Source organism: Euprymna scolopes, chromosome 13, assembly GCF_053919585.1.
Source record: "Euprymna scolopes isolate OS-2025 chromosome 13, ASM5391958v1, whole genome shotgun sequence".
Lineage (NCBI taxonomy): Eukaryota > Metazoa > Mollusca > Cephalopoda > Sepiida > Sepiolidae > Euprymna > Euprymna scolopes.
The window spans coordinates 116,080,458-116,097,435 of record NC_136494.1 but is presented as its reverse complement, the minus strand read 5'-3'; the positions used below and the strand labels follow the sequence as shown (position 1 = coordinate 116,097,435).

The following is a 16,978-nucleotide window of genomic DNA, read 5'->3' as shown; positions in this document are numbered from 1 at the left end:
ATAGCAACAACAACATATGTAAAATAATATCGTTGGATTGATTTTTCTTTTTGATGGTTTGAATCTTTCAATTAATGAGAATTGATATGTTTATTTTTAATTTTAAAATCTTGCTTTTTTTTTTTTCTTTTTAATTTCTAGGTGTATTTGGCAAAGGAGATTAGCACAAATAAAGAATATGCAAGTAAGTTCTTTTTTCTTATCTATACACTTTACAATGAACATTTGCAATTAAGATTTACGAAATATTAAAGCAGAATGTTAGTGCAATATATAACAAATCATGTGTGTGTGATAAATATGCCAGGTTAAAGTTGTTTTTAATTAAATCTGTTTCATCACAAAACTGACCATTATAAAATTAAGTCGTTATCCAGAATTTCCTAAAAACGCAAAAATACAGAAAAATCTTGATGTATGTACCCGTGATGGAACAAAAAGGTCATATTAAAAAAATTGTGTAGATTGATGAAGTAGTTTTATTTTTATACAGAAAATCATTTTAAAACAATTTCAACCAATTAATGGGAAACCAGGGGCATTATAAGGCTGATTTCACAAGTTTAAACTATTGAGTTATTTCCCCTTGATTTTATCAAGATGGCAATGTGAAACAATCTCGTCTCACTTATAAAATTTGATTTTCTAAATTAAAAAATAAAGTGACTTGATCAATTTACTTGATTTTTGGAATATATTTTTGTTCAGTCAAGGGTACATACATCATACAGATATTTTTTTTTTTAAATATAGGAGGAATTCTGGAGAAAAAACTAAAATTAATTTAATTTCTCTTTAAAAGATTTTATTATTCTTTAAAATATCTTTTCCCATCAATATTATTGATAATTTCAGTGTTTTTTTTTTTTTTGTTTTTTTTAAGGGAAGGTGGCGTGCAATGTTAAACTGTTTGAAATAATCTCCTCTGGTTACTGCACGTCTTAAATAAGGATTGTCAGCCTTAGTGGAGCTGGAGGAGGAGTGGAATCGTTCAATAGTAGTTTAAGTGCCTCTAGACTCTAAGTTCTTTTAATGTGTGGAAAAAAAAATTGTTGCTTCCTTCTAAAATGGTCAAGAAGTGCTATCGTCTTGAGCTGGAATTGAATTGGTTTACTAGTACAGCATTTTATAGTATATCAGATTTGTGTGACTTGCAACTTTGAGGAACTAACACCAGCCCACTCTTTGGATTTTTTTTTTATACATGTTACTGGTCAACCTAAAAACTGGTCATGGAAAAAATTTAGAAATAGTTTAATTGAATGAGAAACTAAATTTTTGTTTGTAAAGATACCAAATGGAGTAATTCTATTTAATATAGTACAGACATGAGGGTAGTATTGTTTTAAAATATTAAGATTACTTAATCTTATGTTTTATTTCAGTCTTTTCAAAACTATTTGCATTTTTCTGTACTTATTCATTGTTCATAGTGACAAAAATTTTGACCTAACGAAAGTGACTGAAATCAAAGCACTTATGATGTGATGCTATCAATTTTGGGTGAAAGTCATTGTAAAAATGAATATTTGCCATAAATGAATGTAGATAATAAATGATCTTTTGATAATTTGACATAGTCAGGCAGCTGTGGTATATAATTAGTCACAAAAAGGAAGAAAAATTTTTTTTTTTTTTTTTTTGTATGGAAATCGCTCTAGACAAAGCATAAAGCTACTTGATGTAAGGAGCTAACAAAAAAAAAAAGATAATTATCGAAAAGACAGGAGATGCCTATTAATCTTGAAAAGACCAAGGTTATAGGTATGAGGGGAAACGCTCAGCAGGAAGAAAGTTCCACAAGTCTGTAGTTCTTGGAAAAAAGCTATTGGAGTAAGAAGCCGTATTACAATGAGGCATCAAAACAGTGAATTGATGGAGACCATTAGACCAGTGAGTTAGGCGAACTGGAACAAAGAAAGCAAGCAAATAGATAAGACAATTCTGAGAAACGCATTCCATAATAGTATTTATAGAAAAACTGACTAATATGATGTCTGAGAGAGAGGTTGCAGAGTAGAAGAAAGGACAGGGCCAATCAAATTACAGATACGTTTCTGCACCTTATTGAAAACCTTCAAATGGGACAGAAATTTCTTTTAAACAACAAAGAAGCCCTGATTAAAAAATATGAATTTGGTTTTGCTTGAGAATAGGAAGTGGTGAAATTGTATGAGATTTTTATATGCCAATAAATTAGTATGTTCACGTTTAGCAAGCTCAAACTTTATCAATCAGCACTAATAACATCCCAAGATGAGAATTTGGCTGTATTACACAAAACTGGCCAATCAACTGAGAATTAGTTATGATTGGTCAAGCTTGAGCCTCTGGGTGAGTTATGGCATCATTTATGGGCAGTGTTGCTGATTAGTTAGTTTAGTTGTATTTATAGAAAGGATACAAAGTTAGATTTAATTGTACTCTGAACATTAGTAAAGAAGTGGGTAAGTTAAAGTAGGGACTTAAAATGTCTTGTGCATCCTGTGAAAAAAAACAAAAAAAAAACAGACAATACTTTTAGCTATATTATATAAAAGGAATTTTGTGTGTATGAGTTCATTTCCTTGTAAATTTGAAACGGCCGGGACGACTTTTCTATTTTTTTTTCTTCACATGAAAGTACTTTGTGTCTGGGATTGTTCTTACACAGGTTTGTATTGGGATGCTTCCAATAAGTATCGAAAATGGATAATCAAAAAACTCCAATTAAAGAGGGGAGTCTAATTTTGATCAACATTAACACTTTTATACCACTTAACATCACAAGTGCATTTGAGAATTTATATCACTGCACAAGCAGAAAAGCCCAGCCTATATAAAATCAACTGTAGATTCTTTTATAAGACAAGGGCACGTTTGAAATGAATGCTTCTTTTTCAATCACAATTAAATCATGATATTTAACTTTTGCATTTTAAATTTTAAGTGAAGCCATTAATTAAGGATAATTTTATAAAATTAACAGTAGATTCTCTACTATTGATTTGTAGACTGTAATGTATGGTGGGCTAAGTCACTGCAGGGAGATTTCTGAAGCTTCCTCCCCGTACACTGTGGGAGGGGTCCATAATTAGAGCAATCAACTTGATTAAAAATGGGTGATTTAACTGATTTCAATAACAATAAAAGTATGGGAGGGTGGAATATTTGTTGATCCTCATTCAATTCCAGAAAACATCGGATCTCCCTGCTAGTTATCTATAAATTGGATCCATTCTTCATCATCATCATCTGGTTTTGGTACTTAAGGTGCTGTGAGTGTCCTGGGCTCGGAGTAGGTAACACTAGGCAATGTCTCACGCTTGGTTTCCATGCAATCCAATCTGTAGAAATGATACTAGTCCTGTTGCAAACAGTCAAATCACTTTGTGCGCATTCAAACCAGGTTTTCCTTGGTCTTCAACACTTGTGGGTGGGGTATCCATGCATGTTATGGAGTTGATCCAGGAGATGACATAATACATTGAGCAAGTAAAGCCTCCTAAATTCCACCAGTATCGAGCTTATGATAGTTTGATGCTACATATTTACCTGATCATGGCACAGTTAATATGCTGAAGCTGTTACAAGTTAGAAGCATGTGGTGTCCATGTCTCACTGCCATACAAAATGGTGGAGCAAACAAAAAGTTTAAAATGTTTCAAGTGAAAATGGTCATCTACTTTATGAGTGTACCAACCAACTCATAAGAAAAGCATCCAGACAGTGGCTTTAACACTGGCTCACAAGAGAAACAAAAAAGTATTGAATATATTTAATTCCCAGCACAAGGATTGAACTTGAAACATCTTAATAAAAACCACTCCTCTATTTATCTCTGTTAAATGTGCTTGTGTTCACTTGTTGATAACAGCTCACAATATTAAAGAGATATTCAGTTTCCTGGTAGATCCCTGACAATCTGCTTCAACAATCTGTAATCCCTTCCTCATCAAGAGCAGTATAACATTTGTTTCTTAATAATCTAACCTATTGGAAGTTGCCATTATGTAGATTAAAGAAAGCAAAATCTGTAAACAACACAAGATCTCATCAATGTAAATTCTAGTTGACTTCAATGGCTGTTACTACTGACTACATAAACCTAATAAACCATTGTAAATGAAAAGATAGCATCAATTTAAGGAAGAAGACAACATCAGAAAAGTACATAAATCATCTGCTGGTGATTTTTATCACCATTTCAATTTCCTCTTTTCTTTCTATGATATGCATCTAATATGAATTGTCTATATCTTGTATAGAAGGGGCTTAATTAAATCTTTTAAAATTTTGTAAGGTTAATATGAAAATTTTCAAAAACTGAATGATGTATAATTGGTCCACCGACCTAGTGAGATTTGGACCTTAGAATTCACCCTCATCTGTTCGTTCCTGAAATTCTCAATAATTACTTATTACATTTTTCTGAAATTTTGCATTAAATTACAACTACCCATGGGAGGAAATGTAACATTCTTGGATTTTTCATAAAAATTCTAGTTGCGTCACCAGGGGGTTAAAATGGATCAAAATGGCCAAAAATAGCACTTTTCAGGATATAGTATCTTTTTCGACTATTAGATTTTGCTAAAAAATTACCCAAAAGCAAGATCACATGGATATACATCTGGAAACATAATATTTGACCTTGGGAAAATTCTGGATCTTGAGCCCTAGGGTGTTTTTTAGGAGTGAAAAACACCTTTTGGGGCTAATTTTTCTTTTTCTTCTTAAATTCAAGGCATCAGTCGGGGGACCATATAATTTTTGGCTTGTTTTTTTTTATTATTATTAAATGAATAAAATCGTTTTTATTTCTGAAACTTTAAATTTAAGACATTTTTTAAAAAAATACTTTTTTTTCTCTTCATTATACTGCATTAACAATCAGCAAAATAAGGAAAAAATAAAATAAAATTTTTGAAAAATGTCTTGCATAAAAAAATTATTTGATTCATTTAATAAAATTATATAGCATTTGCTTTTTTTTTTTTCTTAAATGTTCAAATTAACCTTATGAAATGATTTTTTGAAAGATGTGACCAAACTCCTTCTATTCAAAGTTTGCACCAACCATGCTAACACATTGATTTCAAACTTTACAACTACTATCAATAGCATTGGATGTATACTTATATGTTGTATATTTTTGTTAATATTCATTAGAAATTCTGAATCTACATAACATAGGCACATAAGAGTAGTGGTAGATGGACAAAAATCGGAGGCCTTCAATATAAATGCTGGAGTCCCTCAGGGGTCAATCCTGGGCCCAACTCTCTTCCTGATCTACATCAATGACCTCCCTAAACACATACTTAAATCATTCGTTGACATCTATGCTGACGACACGACCATCTATGGCAACACATCAAAGGCTGTAAATGACGAAGTTCTCTCGGATTCTCTCTCCTCTGATCTCGAGCGCGTGGTTCAGTGGGGGAAGATGTGGCTAGTTACCTTTAATGCATCCAAAACCAAACTCCTATCCTTACATCATCAACGCTCTGATCCCCAGCTGGCATCAATTGTGATGGATGGCTCTCGTCTGGGTGAGGCCCCGTGTTTTGACAAGCTTCTGGGTTTGACCTTTACTCCTGATCTGAAATGGAACACATACATCAAGTCTGTTGCCAAGGTCGCTGGAAAGATGGTGGGATCCTTCTACCGCTCCAGAAGATATCTCACTACTGATGCAATTCTCTATCTATATAAAAGCCAAGTACGGCCAAGGATGGAATACTGTTGCCATATCTGGGCAGGAGCTGCCAAAAACAGCCTATCATGCCTTGACAGAGTACAAAATAGACTTCGTGGTTTAGTGGGGGATGCCCTTTTCTCTACCCTGCAACCCCTCTCCCACAGAAGAGACGTTGCGAGCCTATCCTTGTTTTATCGTTATTTTCATGGCAGGTGCTCGTCTGAACTCCAATCCCTGGTCCCCCCCTCGCCAATCTTTCACGAAAAACACCCGTCTAGCTGAATCCACTGTGAAAAATTTCCCCCACTCTATATCTGTGCCTAAATCAAAACGCGGATTTCATGAACAAAGCTTCTTTCTTAGAACTGCACGCCTGTGGAACTCTGTTCCGTCTGCCTTCTTCCCTCCGGACTACAACTTGGATGTCTTCAAGTCTAATGTTAACAAATTCCTAATGAACCGCCCCCCTAATTAAACACTTCATCAAATCTCCTCACTAACGTAATGTACTTGCAATAACCCTTATCCCTGAGTGGCTTCCGGGCCTTGATAAGTGGTGATCACTGTGTAAAAAAAAAAAAAAAAAAAAAATTCCCAAGCAGTGATTCAACCTTTGACAATATTGCTAAGCTGATGCTCTATTAACTCAACCATCTAGAATAATTGAAATAGGTTTGAGATTTAAGTCACTTAAATGAAGCATGAATTTCTATGTTTTGGGATTAAGTATATTATTATTAACAGTTTAAAGGAACAAATCTAACATGGCGCAGTATCTGATGTTGCAAAGTCAGACCCAAAGAGCATTTAAGCTAACAAATCAAACTTTGTTTCTGACTAGTCAATTTTCATTTGTTATTGTTATACAGTGTTATTAGTAATATAATACTGAACTATTTATTTTTAAAATTAATCTAGCCTAACCAGCTAATGTGAAGCATTTTAAAATAACTACGTAGAAATGAAAATTATAAAGGAAGGTGTTTAACTCATTTTAAATTGAACAATATAATAGAAGTAGTTTACTTATAGTTTAAAAATGTGTAATCAAATAAAAATTAAAAGCTAGAGTGATTTCATTGAGTTGATAGAACTAGTATATAAAAAAATGTAAGTTTTGTATCTTCCAAAATTAAAAGCCCCAAAATAATTTTTTTTTTTAATCCTGTTCCAATAAAATGGCATATACAAATAATATCCCAACGGTTTATAGAGGAGTGGAGGGTAATGTACACTGAACAAATACTTTGTGACATGCTGGAGAAACGATATTTTTTAGCAATTATTTCAATGTATGGAAAGAAAGAAGAAAAATGAAAATTAACTTAGAATACATCAATATTTAAAACTTTCGCTTCTATTTTCAGCCGAAAATTCTATTTTTGGTAACATTGTATTAGGTTGTATTAGTTTGACTTGAATTTGAGATTTTCGTTTTGTGATGATTTTTTAAAAATTCTAATTTACAAAATTAAATCCACTGTAATACATTTTGCTTCATTTGTATAAAAAAAAAAAAATTAGAATTTTACTCTTTTATTAATAGTTGTATACTAATAATAAAAAAAAAACGATTGAAATCATTTGTGACCTTTCAAAATTTTAAACTAAAATATTAAATAGTCATTTCTGACTTAAAAATTTTTTGATAATTTTGGAAAGTACTTACATCAAATATATATTTTTTTTTTAATAGAGATTAAATATTAACTTAAAATGAATTAGTTTCATCATAATTTAGTTAAATTTAATGAATGACCAGGCAATACTGTAATAATGTAAGATTCAGAATTTATTAACAAAATAATGATTTAGGTTTAAAAAAAAAAAAAAAAGACTCTGGGGTAAGTGCAGCTAGTTTCTGATATTGTTTTGTATAATTCTTTCTTCTGTGTGTATCCATTTCTATTTCTATTTGTTTATTGTGTGTATGTTGATATTGTTCTTTTTTTTTCTTTCAGTTAAAGTACTGGAAAAAAAGCATATCGTGCGGGAGAAGAAAACTCAGTATGTGATGAGGGAGAAGGAAGTGCTGACAAGTGTTAGCAACCATCCATTCTTTATTCGGCTCTACTGCACCTTTCAAGATACAGACAGACTGTGTATCCTTTCAGTTATATAATAGGTTGTCTGCAGAGAGAGTGAAAAGAGTTTAAAATGTGCACCTGCTCTAATTACATGTGAAATCCATTGTTTGCTTTACACAATACTAGGCATCCATTGCATGCAGAATATCTTATTTTTTATACATACATATATATATATATATATATATATATTAAATGGGAGGTTAATGAAATCAATAAATTAATATAAATAGTATCTGCTCTGATGCTGCACTTTGTTCTGTTCTCGGTCTTTGAAGGAGAGGTCCTTCTAGACTGAGGTAATTTTAATTTTTGTTACAATCCAGAATACCTTTTTTGAAAGCTGAATTTTAAATAAAAACGACGTTGCATTTAATTTAGTCCACATGGGATTGCAAGTAAATAAGAATAGTGTTGTGATTATTTTTTTAGAAGATTTAATGATTGATGACATTGATCAGGGTTCACGGAAGAAATTTTTCAAAAGTGCACTATGAAAGATGTTGTTACTGAATATTTTTTGTGTACTTATAAACACTTATTCCTTATTTTGTTCATATTTTTCAAGAAGTTTTGAAAGTTATTGTTTTCTTAACGTATCAGATTTTGTTTTGAGCTATGCACGGCGAGGAGAATTGCTGGATTATCTACGGAAGTTGTCGTCTTTTGATGAAAGTTGCACACGATTTTATTCTGCAGAGATTGTCACAGCACTAGAATATCTCAATGGTTTAGGGATCATTCACAGGTATGCAGTTACTTCCCCTTAAAAAAATATTTGGTACTTGTCCAGAATTTCTCCTATATTAAAAAACAAAAATTAAAAAAAAAAAAGAAATCTATATGGCATACTGATCTGTGATGGAAAGAAAATATTGTACACCAAAAATCATCAAGTGATCGAGTACTTTTATTTTTAAATAAAAAAATCAAATTTTGTGGCCAAACGAAATGTATTCATATAACACCATCTTTGAAATAAGGGAAATACCGGTACTTGTACAGTTTAATCAAGACATTAAAAAAATGAAAATATTGAAAAAGCTTATATTATACATATCTGTTATAGAATGAAGTTCTCCAAAAAAAAAAAATTTCGCTTAATTTGATGAAGTTTTCTTTTTTTACAGTCAAAAAACAATTTGTTATGATACTGAGCAAAAACTAGTCATGTTTTTATTTTTAGGAAGAAAAGCTAGTATTAAAGATAAGGAAGGAGTGTCGGCACGTAAAACTGAGTTATCTCCCTGTGGCGTGTTCAAAAAATTCAAAGATGGCTACCTTCTTTGTGCTCTCATAACATGTTTTGCTGCTGTAAAAAAAAAAAAAAAAAAAAAAAACCTAATTAATCCAATTAGGTGAAATTTTTTTTTTTTTTGAGATCTTCAGTCCAAAACGAATACGTACAATATAACTTTTTTGGGGATGTTTTCATTTTTTAATGTCTTGATTAAACTGTACGTACCAAAATGGCTCCAAATAATTCAAACTTGCAAGACTTTAGAAAGCCGATTTTGACATGGGAACATTGGAAAATCTCAAATTAACTTAAAAAATGATTTTCTTTATAAAAATAAAATCACAATTTGTTATTTTTGTAATATATTTTCTTTCTATCACATTATACAGATTTTTCTTTTGTTTTTTTTTTTTAATATAGCAGGCATTCAAACAAGCATCAAACTTTTCTTTCTTCAATTTTCTATCATTTGAGTTCTGACTACAATTATTTAATTATTTTTACTTCGCTCTCTTTTACACGCTCATCACACTACACTACATTACACTGAAGAAGGTCGCATGTAGCTGCCAAAAATTCTGTTTTTAAAAATATTCCATTTTTCTATCCTTAAATCAATAAGAAATAAAATACAAAAATATATAACACACACACAAGGTGCCTTCAGTAAGTTTCCAGACAGTTTCTGTGCATGGCACTTCAAATAGTCATAGATTCCTGAAAATTCAGTATGTTATTGCTATAAATTTTATGAGATGACTGACCAATTTTTATGACTTTAGATTAAAATGAACAGCTACATTCAGGAATTGAAATGCACCCTACTAAAGCCTGACAGTCACAGCTAATAAATTTTAGAAATGCAATCTAGTTATGAAAACACTTTAGAAGAACAATATGCAATAAAATTCTATTTTAAACTTGGATAAAATGCCACAGAAATGTATGGAATTCTTCAGACTGCTTTTGGACCATCTTGCATGAATCCAGTATCAGTTTTTGAGTAGCATAAGAGATTCAAGGAAGGCAAGGAATCTGTGGTGGATGATGAGAGGTGCAGGAGGAGTAAGGAAGTGAAAACACCAGAGTTGATTGGCCAAATAAAGAATTCCATGACTGTCGTGTGTCTATAGAGACAATAAGTGCACAGTTTGATGTCAGTAAGGGAACTGTACACACAATTATTCACGAGGAACTGAAGATTTGGAAGGGTGCTAAGAGAAAATCAGACTATTTACTAAGATGGGCATCAAGACAGTTCTTCACCTTCCCCAAAGTTCAGACTTCACTCCCTGTGACTTTTAGTTATTCCCTAAGCTCAAGGAAAACCTTGAAGGCTGTCGTTATAAGACAATTGAGGAGATGAAAGAGGCTGTGACGAGGGTCATTGACATGTTCACACAAGAGGATTTCCATGAGGCCTTCCAGAAGTTGTTGAAACGGTACAACACCTGCATTGCAGACAGAGGAGATTATTTTGAAGGGTACTAGAGTAAACAAATCACTTTTAAAGTTTTCTAAAAAAAAATTGTATATGATTTAATCACAATATTCAACTATTAAAATTATAGGAAATTGAGTCTAATGTTTTATAGTAAAAAAAAAAATAAATAAATAAAATCCCAGTCCAACTTATAAAAACTGCCCTTCAAGTTTGTAGAAAAATATTTTACTTTTGCATCAGTTTAATTTTTTAAATAGTACACAACAATTATGATTTAATTACCCACCTGTCCAAAAAAAAACAAAAAAAAAACACAATCAGATACAAACACTATGATCAGTTCCTGCTGCTGATCAGGTTGTTTGAATCGGCAAGAGCTAATCTTACATTTTAAACAGCCTAAATTTAGTTGTATATCAGGCACATATGGACCTATGTTTTTCGCTGATGGATTCAGGAGATTGCTGGTGTCAAAGTTGCTTGAATAGTGAATCATCATCGTCAGCAGTCGCAGCAATTACTCGTACATTAATTGTGATGAATGTAGTCAAACATAAATAGTAAAACCTCTTTCATGAATTGACTTTTCATTTTCATACCTGAAATAATTTTTTTATTTTTTTTATTCAGAGACTTGAAGCCTGAAAATATATTACTCAATGATAGAATGCATATACAAATAACAGATTTTGGATCTGCAAAAATCATAGGCAAAGATGATGTCCAGCAGAACGAAGAAAAAAACTCCAGAGAATCTGGCCAGCCAGGTAAAAAAAAAAACAAAAAAAAACACTGAACATGAGGATTGATAATTTGGATTATTTGAACTGCTGTTATTCGCACAAATGTTTCAGTTAATGTAAACTTGGTTGTATCTTGTCAAATTCTGAAATCTTTGTTAAATTTATAAATAATTTATATATATGTGATGGGATGATTCCAAAATTTTTCCTGATTCTGATACAATTACAGATTCTGTTCTAAATTTCTAATTCCGATATAAATTCCGATTCTTTTAAAATTTCTAAACATTAGTGATTGATGCTTTTTTTTTTTTTTTTTTTTTTTTTTTTTAATGTTCAAATGACTCTAGGCTAAAAAATTTTCCGATTTTGATACCTCGAAAAGTTCCGATTTTTCCAATTCTGATTAATCGTCTGAACGCACACACACACATATATATATATATATATATATATATATATATCAAGCTGTAGTAATAAGTTGAAAGATTATACTTTTAAAAACAAAAATAGGTTTTAGGCTTCCAACATTCATATCAGAATTGTTCCCAAGGACCCATGACATAGTGGATAAAATACTTGGTAAAATTCAGTTATAAGTTACATGCTTCTGAGCATTAAAGGTTCAATCCTCAGTGCGAGCGACACTCAAAATACAATTGTGAATTATTTAGCTGATGGAATGAGAGCATGCTACCCTTGTTAAAATTCCAAACAGATTTCAGAGTTGGACAAGATACAAATAAAAAAAGTTGGAGGTTACATCGACCAAAACATTGTGTAAATAACACTAAAGATGAGATCAATAATCTGGATAATCCACATATTATGAATTTAATATCTATGTTGCATATTTATTTTTGTTACAGTTATATTACGCAATCCTTTTTACCAGAATGTCACATATCACACAGGCTAGGATTATTTTATGGTATTTTGATCCACTTTTGAATCAGTTGAAGATTGTTCACCATTTTCAGCTGACTGTTCTGATTTCTCCACACTACACTCTCCCATTAAGTGGTTAAAAGCTCCAAAAATGTCTGGTTGTATGTTGGGAGACTTAGATCATGGCAAATCACATGACTGAACTGTCAAATTTTTGTTCTGATTAGATCGTCTGGAAAGTTTCTCTTTGAATGAGCAACTATTTTCTTGGCATGGCCTAGTTTCAGAATTCATAGAATTTGTAAGCAAAACCAGTAAAATAAAAAAAAAATTTACATGGACTTATTTGTTGCTAAAATCTGGTTTTAAATTTCAAATAAGGTTTTATGAAATAAAGTAAATGGAAAATATAAAAATTAGAAAATTCATAGTTGAAGTAAGATAGGTAAGACACCATGAAAGTAGACACGCATGTTTTTTGTAACGACACTTAAACGATGTTCCCTTGCAGTAGAACAACGCATGCGCAAGCAGTATCGTCTGTTTTATTTACTCCTTCATTCATTTTTTTTTTTTTTTTTTTACTAAAATAATTTTTAACTTAAATTTAGTTCATTTTCTTTTTTTTCATGCACTTTATTTTATTTTTAAAATAAATTGTTCCTTTTCTTGGAGGAAAATTGGTACACAACTTTCTCCACGCGTGCTTATTTTAATGTTAATTTAATTCATTTCCAAGTTGTCCAAACCAATAAATTTTCTTTAATTTAAATAAATTTAGTTCATTTTGTTTCACTTTTCATGCACATGTGTCTATTTTTGAATGCTATTATTTAGAAACCTAATACTTAACATGGGGAAGGGAGGGTGTTTTGTAATTATTCTGTACTTTCACCTAACAATTCAATAAAAAAGATATTGTAAAATTTGAAAATACTATGGAAAAAATAGTGCGGGTTGTAAAGTGCAGAAGCACCAATTTTTTTTTTTTTTTTTTTTATATCAATGCACACAAAAAAAAGAAAATGAACTAAATTTATTTAAGTTATAAAAAAAAAAAAAAGAATGCATAAATAAGAGATGAAACCGCTTGTGCATGCGTAGTTCTGCTGCAAGGGAGCATTGTTAAAGTGTCTTTATACGAAACATGCATGTGTGTAGGGTCCACTTTCATGGTGTCTTACCGTAAGATTTTATTTTATTTTTTATTTTTTTGTTAAATCGATTTTTGCATCATGTTCCATTTTTAGTGATATTTTTTTCCACGGAAAACAACCTTTTTTTTTTTTTTTTTTTTTTTTTTTGTTAAATTTCAGAAGGCAGCCGAGAAAATCGCAATACCCAGCGGCGGAAATCCTTTGTGGGAACAGCACAATATGTTTCACCAGAGGTACTTACTAGCAAGAGTACCTTCAGGTAATTTGACTGATTTAAAAAAAAAAAAAAATCCTGTTTTTGTTTTTTGTTTTATTGTATATCAGTATTAGTTAAAAATCTGGAAGAATAAAGATTCAAGTAAATGATCTGTTGGTTAGGGAAAGGGTTACGTGAAAATAATTTAACATAGTGCGTGGGAAGTATCAGCAGCAGCGAAGGATGGCCAGCATGCGGAAGAGCTTAGCAGTAGCAGAAAAACGCTCATATGCAAATTAGAAGGTATGTGAGAAGAGGAAGGAAAAAAAAGGAGAAAAATGCAGCGCGTGCTTGCGGCAGAAACAAAGTCAGCATCGAGGAGAACGAAGTGTAAAGAAGCAGGCGAGAAATGGCTGGCATATGGCTGGCGTTGAGGATAATGAAAAAAAGACGATGTAGAAGGAAATGGACATGTGAAGTCACAGACAAGTATTGGTCGGCTGTGCCCAGCGTGTGGTGAGAAAGAAGAGAAACAAATGACAGGCTAAAATGGATATGTGGCAGCGAGAGACTTTTTTTTTTTATTGGTGATGAAAATAACAGTAATAAATGCTTGTGTTAAAAAGAAAAACATCAAAACCGGATTTATTTGTTTCGTTTGTCCCTTTGCGATGGTAGTAATGTTACAGTAATACTTGGTGAGGAAAATAGCACAATACAAACTTTTATTAATTTTACTTGAATTCACTTCTAACAGGGAATATTGCCACTTGGGCATAAGGGGTTACTGTTTGGAACTGTGCCAGCAGTTTTTTAAGGAAAGAAATTATTACCAATTTGCAATTTCACTCTGGAGAAAGCGCATCAAGTAAACAGTTTATTTCCAACAGAAAAGTGTGAAGATTGAATGAAGAACATGTGAAGTCCCGCATTGTCAACCAAACTCCCACCTTTGTCCCATCGACGAAGTGTTGCATCCCTTTGGCTATTTTATATCTATTTTAATGGAAGGTGCTCTGACAAACTCCAATCCCTTGTATCCCCACGACGTAAATTACCCCCCCCCCCCCGACTAACCTAACAAGCAGCAAAATCCCACCCCTACACTGTAGATATCTCTAGCCATGTGCTTCCCTTCTCTCGACAGTCACCACCCCAATACTGTGGTTTTTCTTGTTTTCTATTCTTCTCTTTTGGGCCATTTCATCGCCTCTCATATTTGCGACTGTTGAGTTGGCAAGCACTGTTTAACAAGTATGAAAAAATAAAACTATTCAAACTCACAGAAAACACAGACTCCAGTACATTCTGTAAATATCAGTTGTGCTTTGAGTGTGTATGTGATACCATTGCAGAAAATGACCTTCTAAATGTAACTGTTCACATCTTAATTATCTGTTTGGGGCCATTACTGTTGTGATCCACAACCTGCTGTCAATTGCCCCTAACTTAAGACTGTATGTAAAACTAGTTCTGACTCCTAAATTTATTGATCTATATGTCCAGTCTTTTGTCTTAGTTATCGCCACACCTTGATTTGTAATCTTAACTTCTTATACTTTTGTTCTGCTAATGAATTATTCCCCCCCCCCTTTTTTTAAATCATTTCCTAACATGTAATAAGAATGGATGACGAGAACAATAAAGTATTCAGAATAGTTAAACTGTGACATTGTTGCTGAATTAAGTTAACAGGGTTCACGCAGACTTTAAAAAGTCCTTAAACTTTGATTTTTGCCTTGAAAAGGCCTTATTTCTATTACATTGAAAAATCTTTGAAAATATGGAAAATGTCTTGAAAAGGCCTTGAAAATCGTATTACTCCCAATAAAAATTTGTGTAATATTAAAAATAAAATCAAAATAAATACTATTAAATTATTTTTTAAGTATTAATAAAGATATGAGTATTTTTTAAATCTTAAAAGTAAAGTCAAAATACTTTGTTCTGAAATTACATCATATTATTGTGGATGTTTGCACATAACATCAGGTAGTTTTGTGACAAAGGGACGTAACTCTTGTATTAACAATACCAAAAATTTAAAAGTAAACCAAACACAGTGTAGACCAACCCACAATGGGGAAAATAACGTTTAATTGCGCTTGGTTGGCCAAATACAAAAAAACGGGCCCCAACTCTAATTAGGCCACGTTTCTTAGTGTTTTGTCCAAATGAAATGAAACTTTGGTTATAACTAGTTTATTATATTCACAATATCACATCAAAACACTAGGGTCTTGGGCCTTTTTTTCTCCGTTCTACAGCGTATGTTCTAGATGGCCTCCATTTAGCTTTTGTTTTTGTTTTTTTGGGTCACCCTGTATAAGTGGGTCAGGGAATGTAAATATGATTGTCGACATGCATATTTTGTGTATAAATGAAAATGTCTTTTCCTGTTGTCAATTAAGTTTTTTCATTTATTATATCATTGTTTATATATCAAATTTTGTTTTGAAAGCTTTAATTTTGTCTGGAGGAGGCTTTGAAAATCTGTACAAGCCCTGGTTATGGCCAACTTGTACAATGTTTTGGTAAAAGAAAACTTCCAAATTAATTGAATGAAGAATGATGGGACATGATAATGAAAGAGGTTTGTTAATCTCGCTTTTCTCAAGATGTTGGGAAAAGGAACAGCTTATGTTATGAGAAGAAGGAATGACATTTATCAGAGGGTTTTATTGTGTCAACAGTTGCCCCGCTGACTGGTCATGAGTGGCAGGTGAGTCCTCTGCCTTGAGTAAGCCACAAAATAAAAATAACTTTTACAATATTGGAATGAATTGATATGGTAATGAGTTGATATTAAAATGACGTTATAAACAAACATAAGATATAGCAGACCAAATTCAACACCAGTCACTGAAGTTAATCAGTTATTTGTATGAAGAATAAACGTGTCTTTTGAAATGTGCCAAAAAGATATTACTTACCCAAAGTAACAAAATTGGAGACCAGTAAACAAAAGGACCACACATTAATGTGTGGGGAGATGATGAGACGGGGATTGATGATTAATTAACTGCTGAAAGACACTTTCTTGTGGTTAAAATTTTGATAACAATTATACAAAGAGGAATTGTGGTTAATGAAAATTTAGAAAACACATAATTACGAAAGATCAATTTTAAAGAGAAGAAGAACCGCCCTCTGTCAGGGTAACAGTGAAAGATTGGTACCAAAGAAGGACGGGCTTGGTTGGCCATGACTGGCCAACCAAGTTAAATCCTCTGCAGAATTAGGACTTGTGAATATTGTTGGAAATTTGAAACAATTATGCATAATTAAGAATTATGAATTGAATTCTGTTGGAAGAGGGGTAGTCATGCCTATCTAATTTTCAATACAAGGTGAAACATAATGAACTTTAGAGATTCCGTTCTGCTCATCCACAGAATCCATGCTGTTGAAACAGTGGTTCTTGACTTAGGGTTGTGATTGCTAAACCCTAAAAATCACCCAAACTTTACCAGTAGTGCCCTCCAGAAATAAACATTAGGATTTGTAAATGATCAGAGTTGTGTAATCTTTCAATGA

General features: G+C 32.1%; 1 protein-coding gene across 13 annotated transcripts in view; it reads left to right on the top strand.

The window, feature by feature from the left end:
* LOC145292166 (3-phosphoinositide-dependent protein kinase 1-like) overlaps positions 1-16,978 on the top strand; it is a 145,345-nt gene that overhangs the window by 97,070 nt on the left and 31,297 nt on the right. For 8 of the 13 annotated variants that reach the window (XM_080138366.1, XM_080138364.1, XM_080138369.1 and 5 more), the window contains 5 exons: positions 142-184; positions 7,648-7,788; positions 8,377-8,521; positions 11,088-11,224; positions 13,405-13,504. In XM_080138366.1, coding sequence (XP_079994492.1) covers positions 142-184; positions 7,648-7,788; positions 8,377-8,521; positions 11,088-11,224; positions 13,405-13,504 — 566 coding nt within the window. The remainder of the gene's footprint in view (positions 1-141; positions 185-7,647; positions 7,789-8,376; positions 8,522-11,087; positions 11,225-13,404; positions 13,505-16,978) is intronic. The other 5 variants (XM_080138373.1, XM_080138365.1, XM_080138374.1 and 2 more) reach the window with 1 other exon arrangement.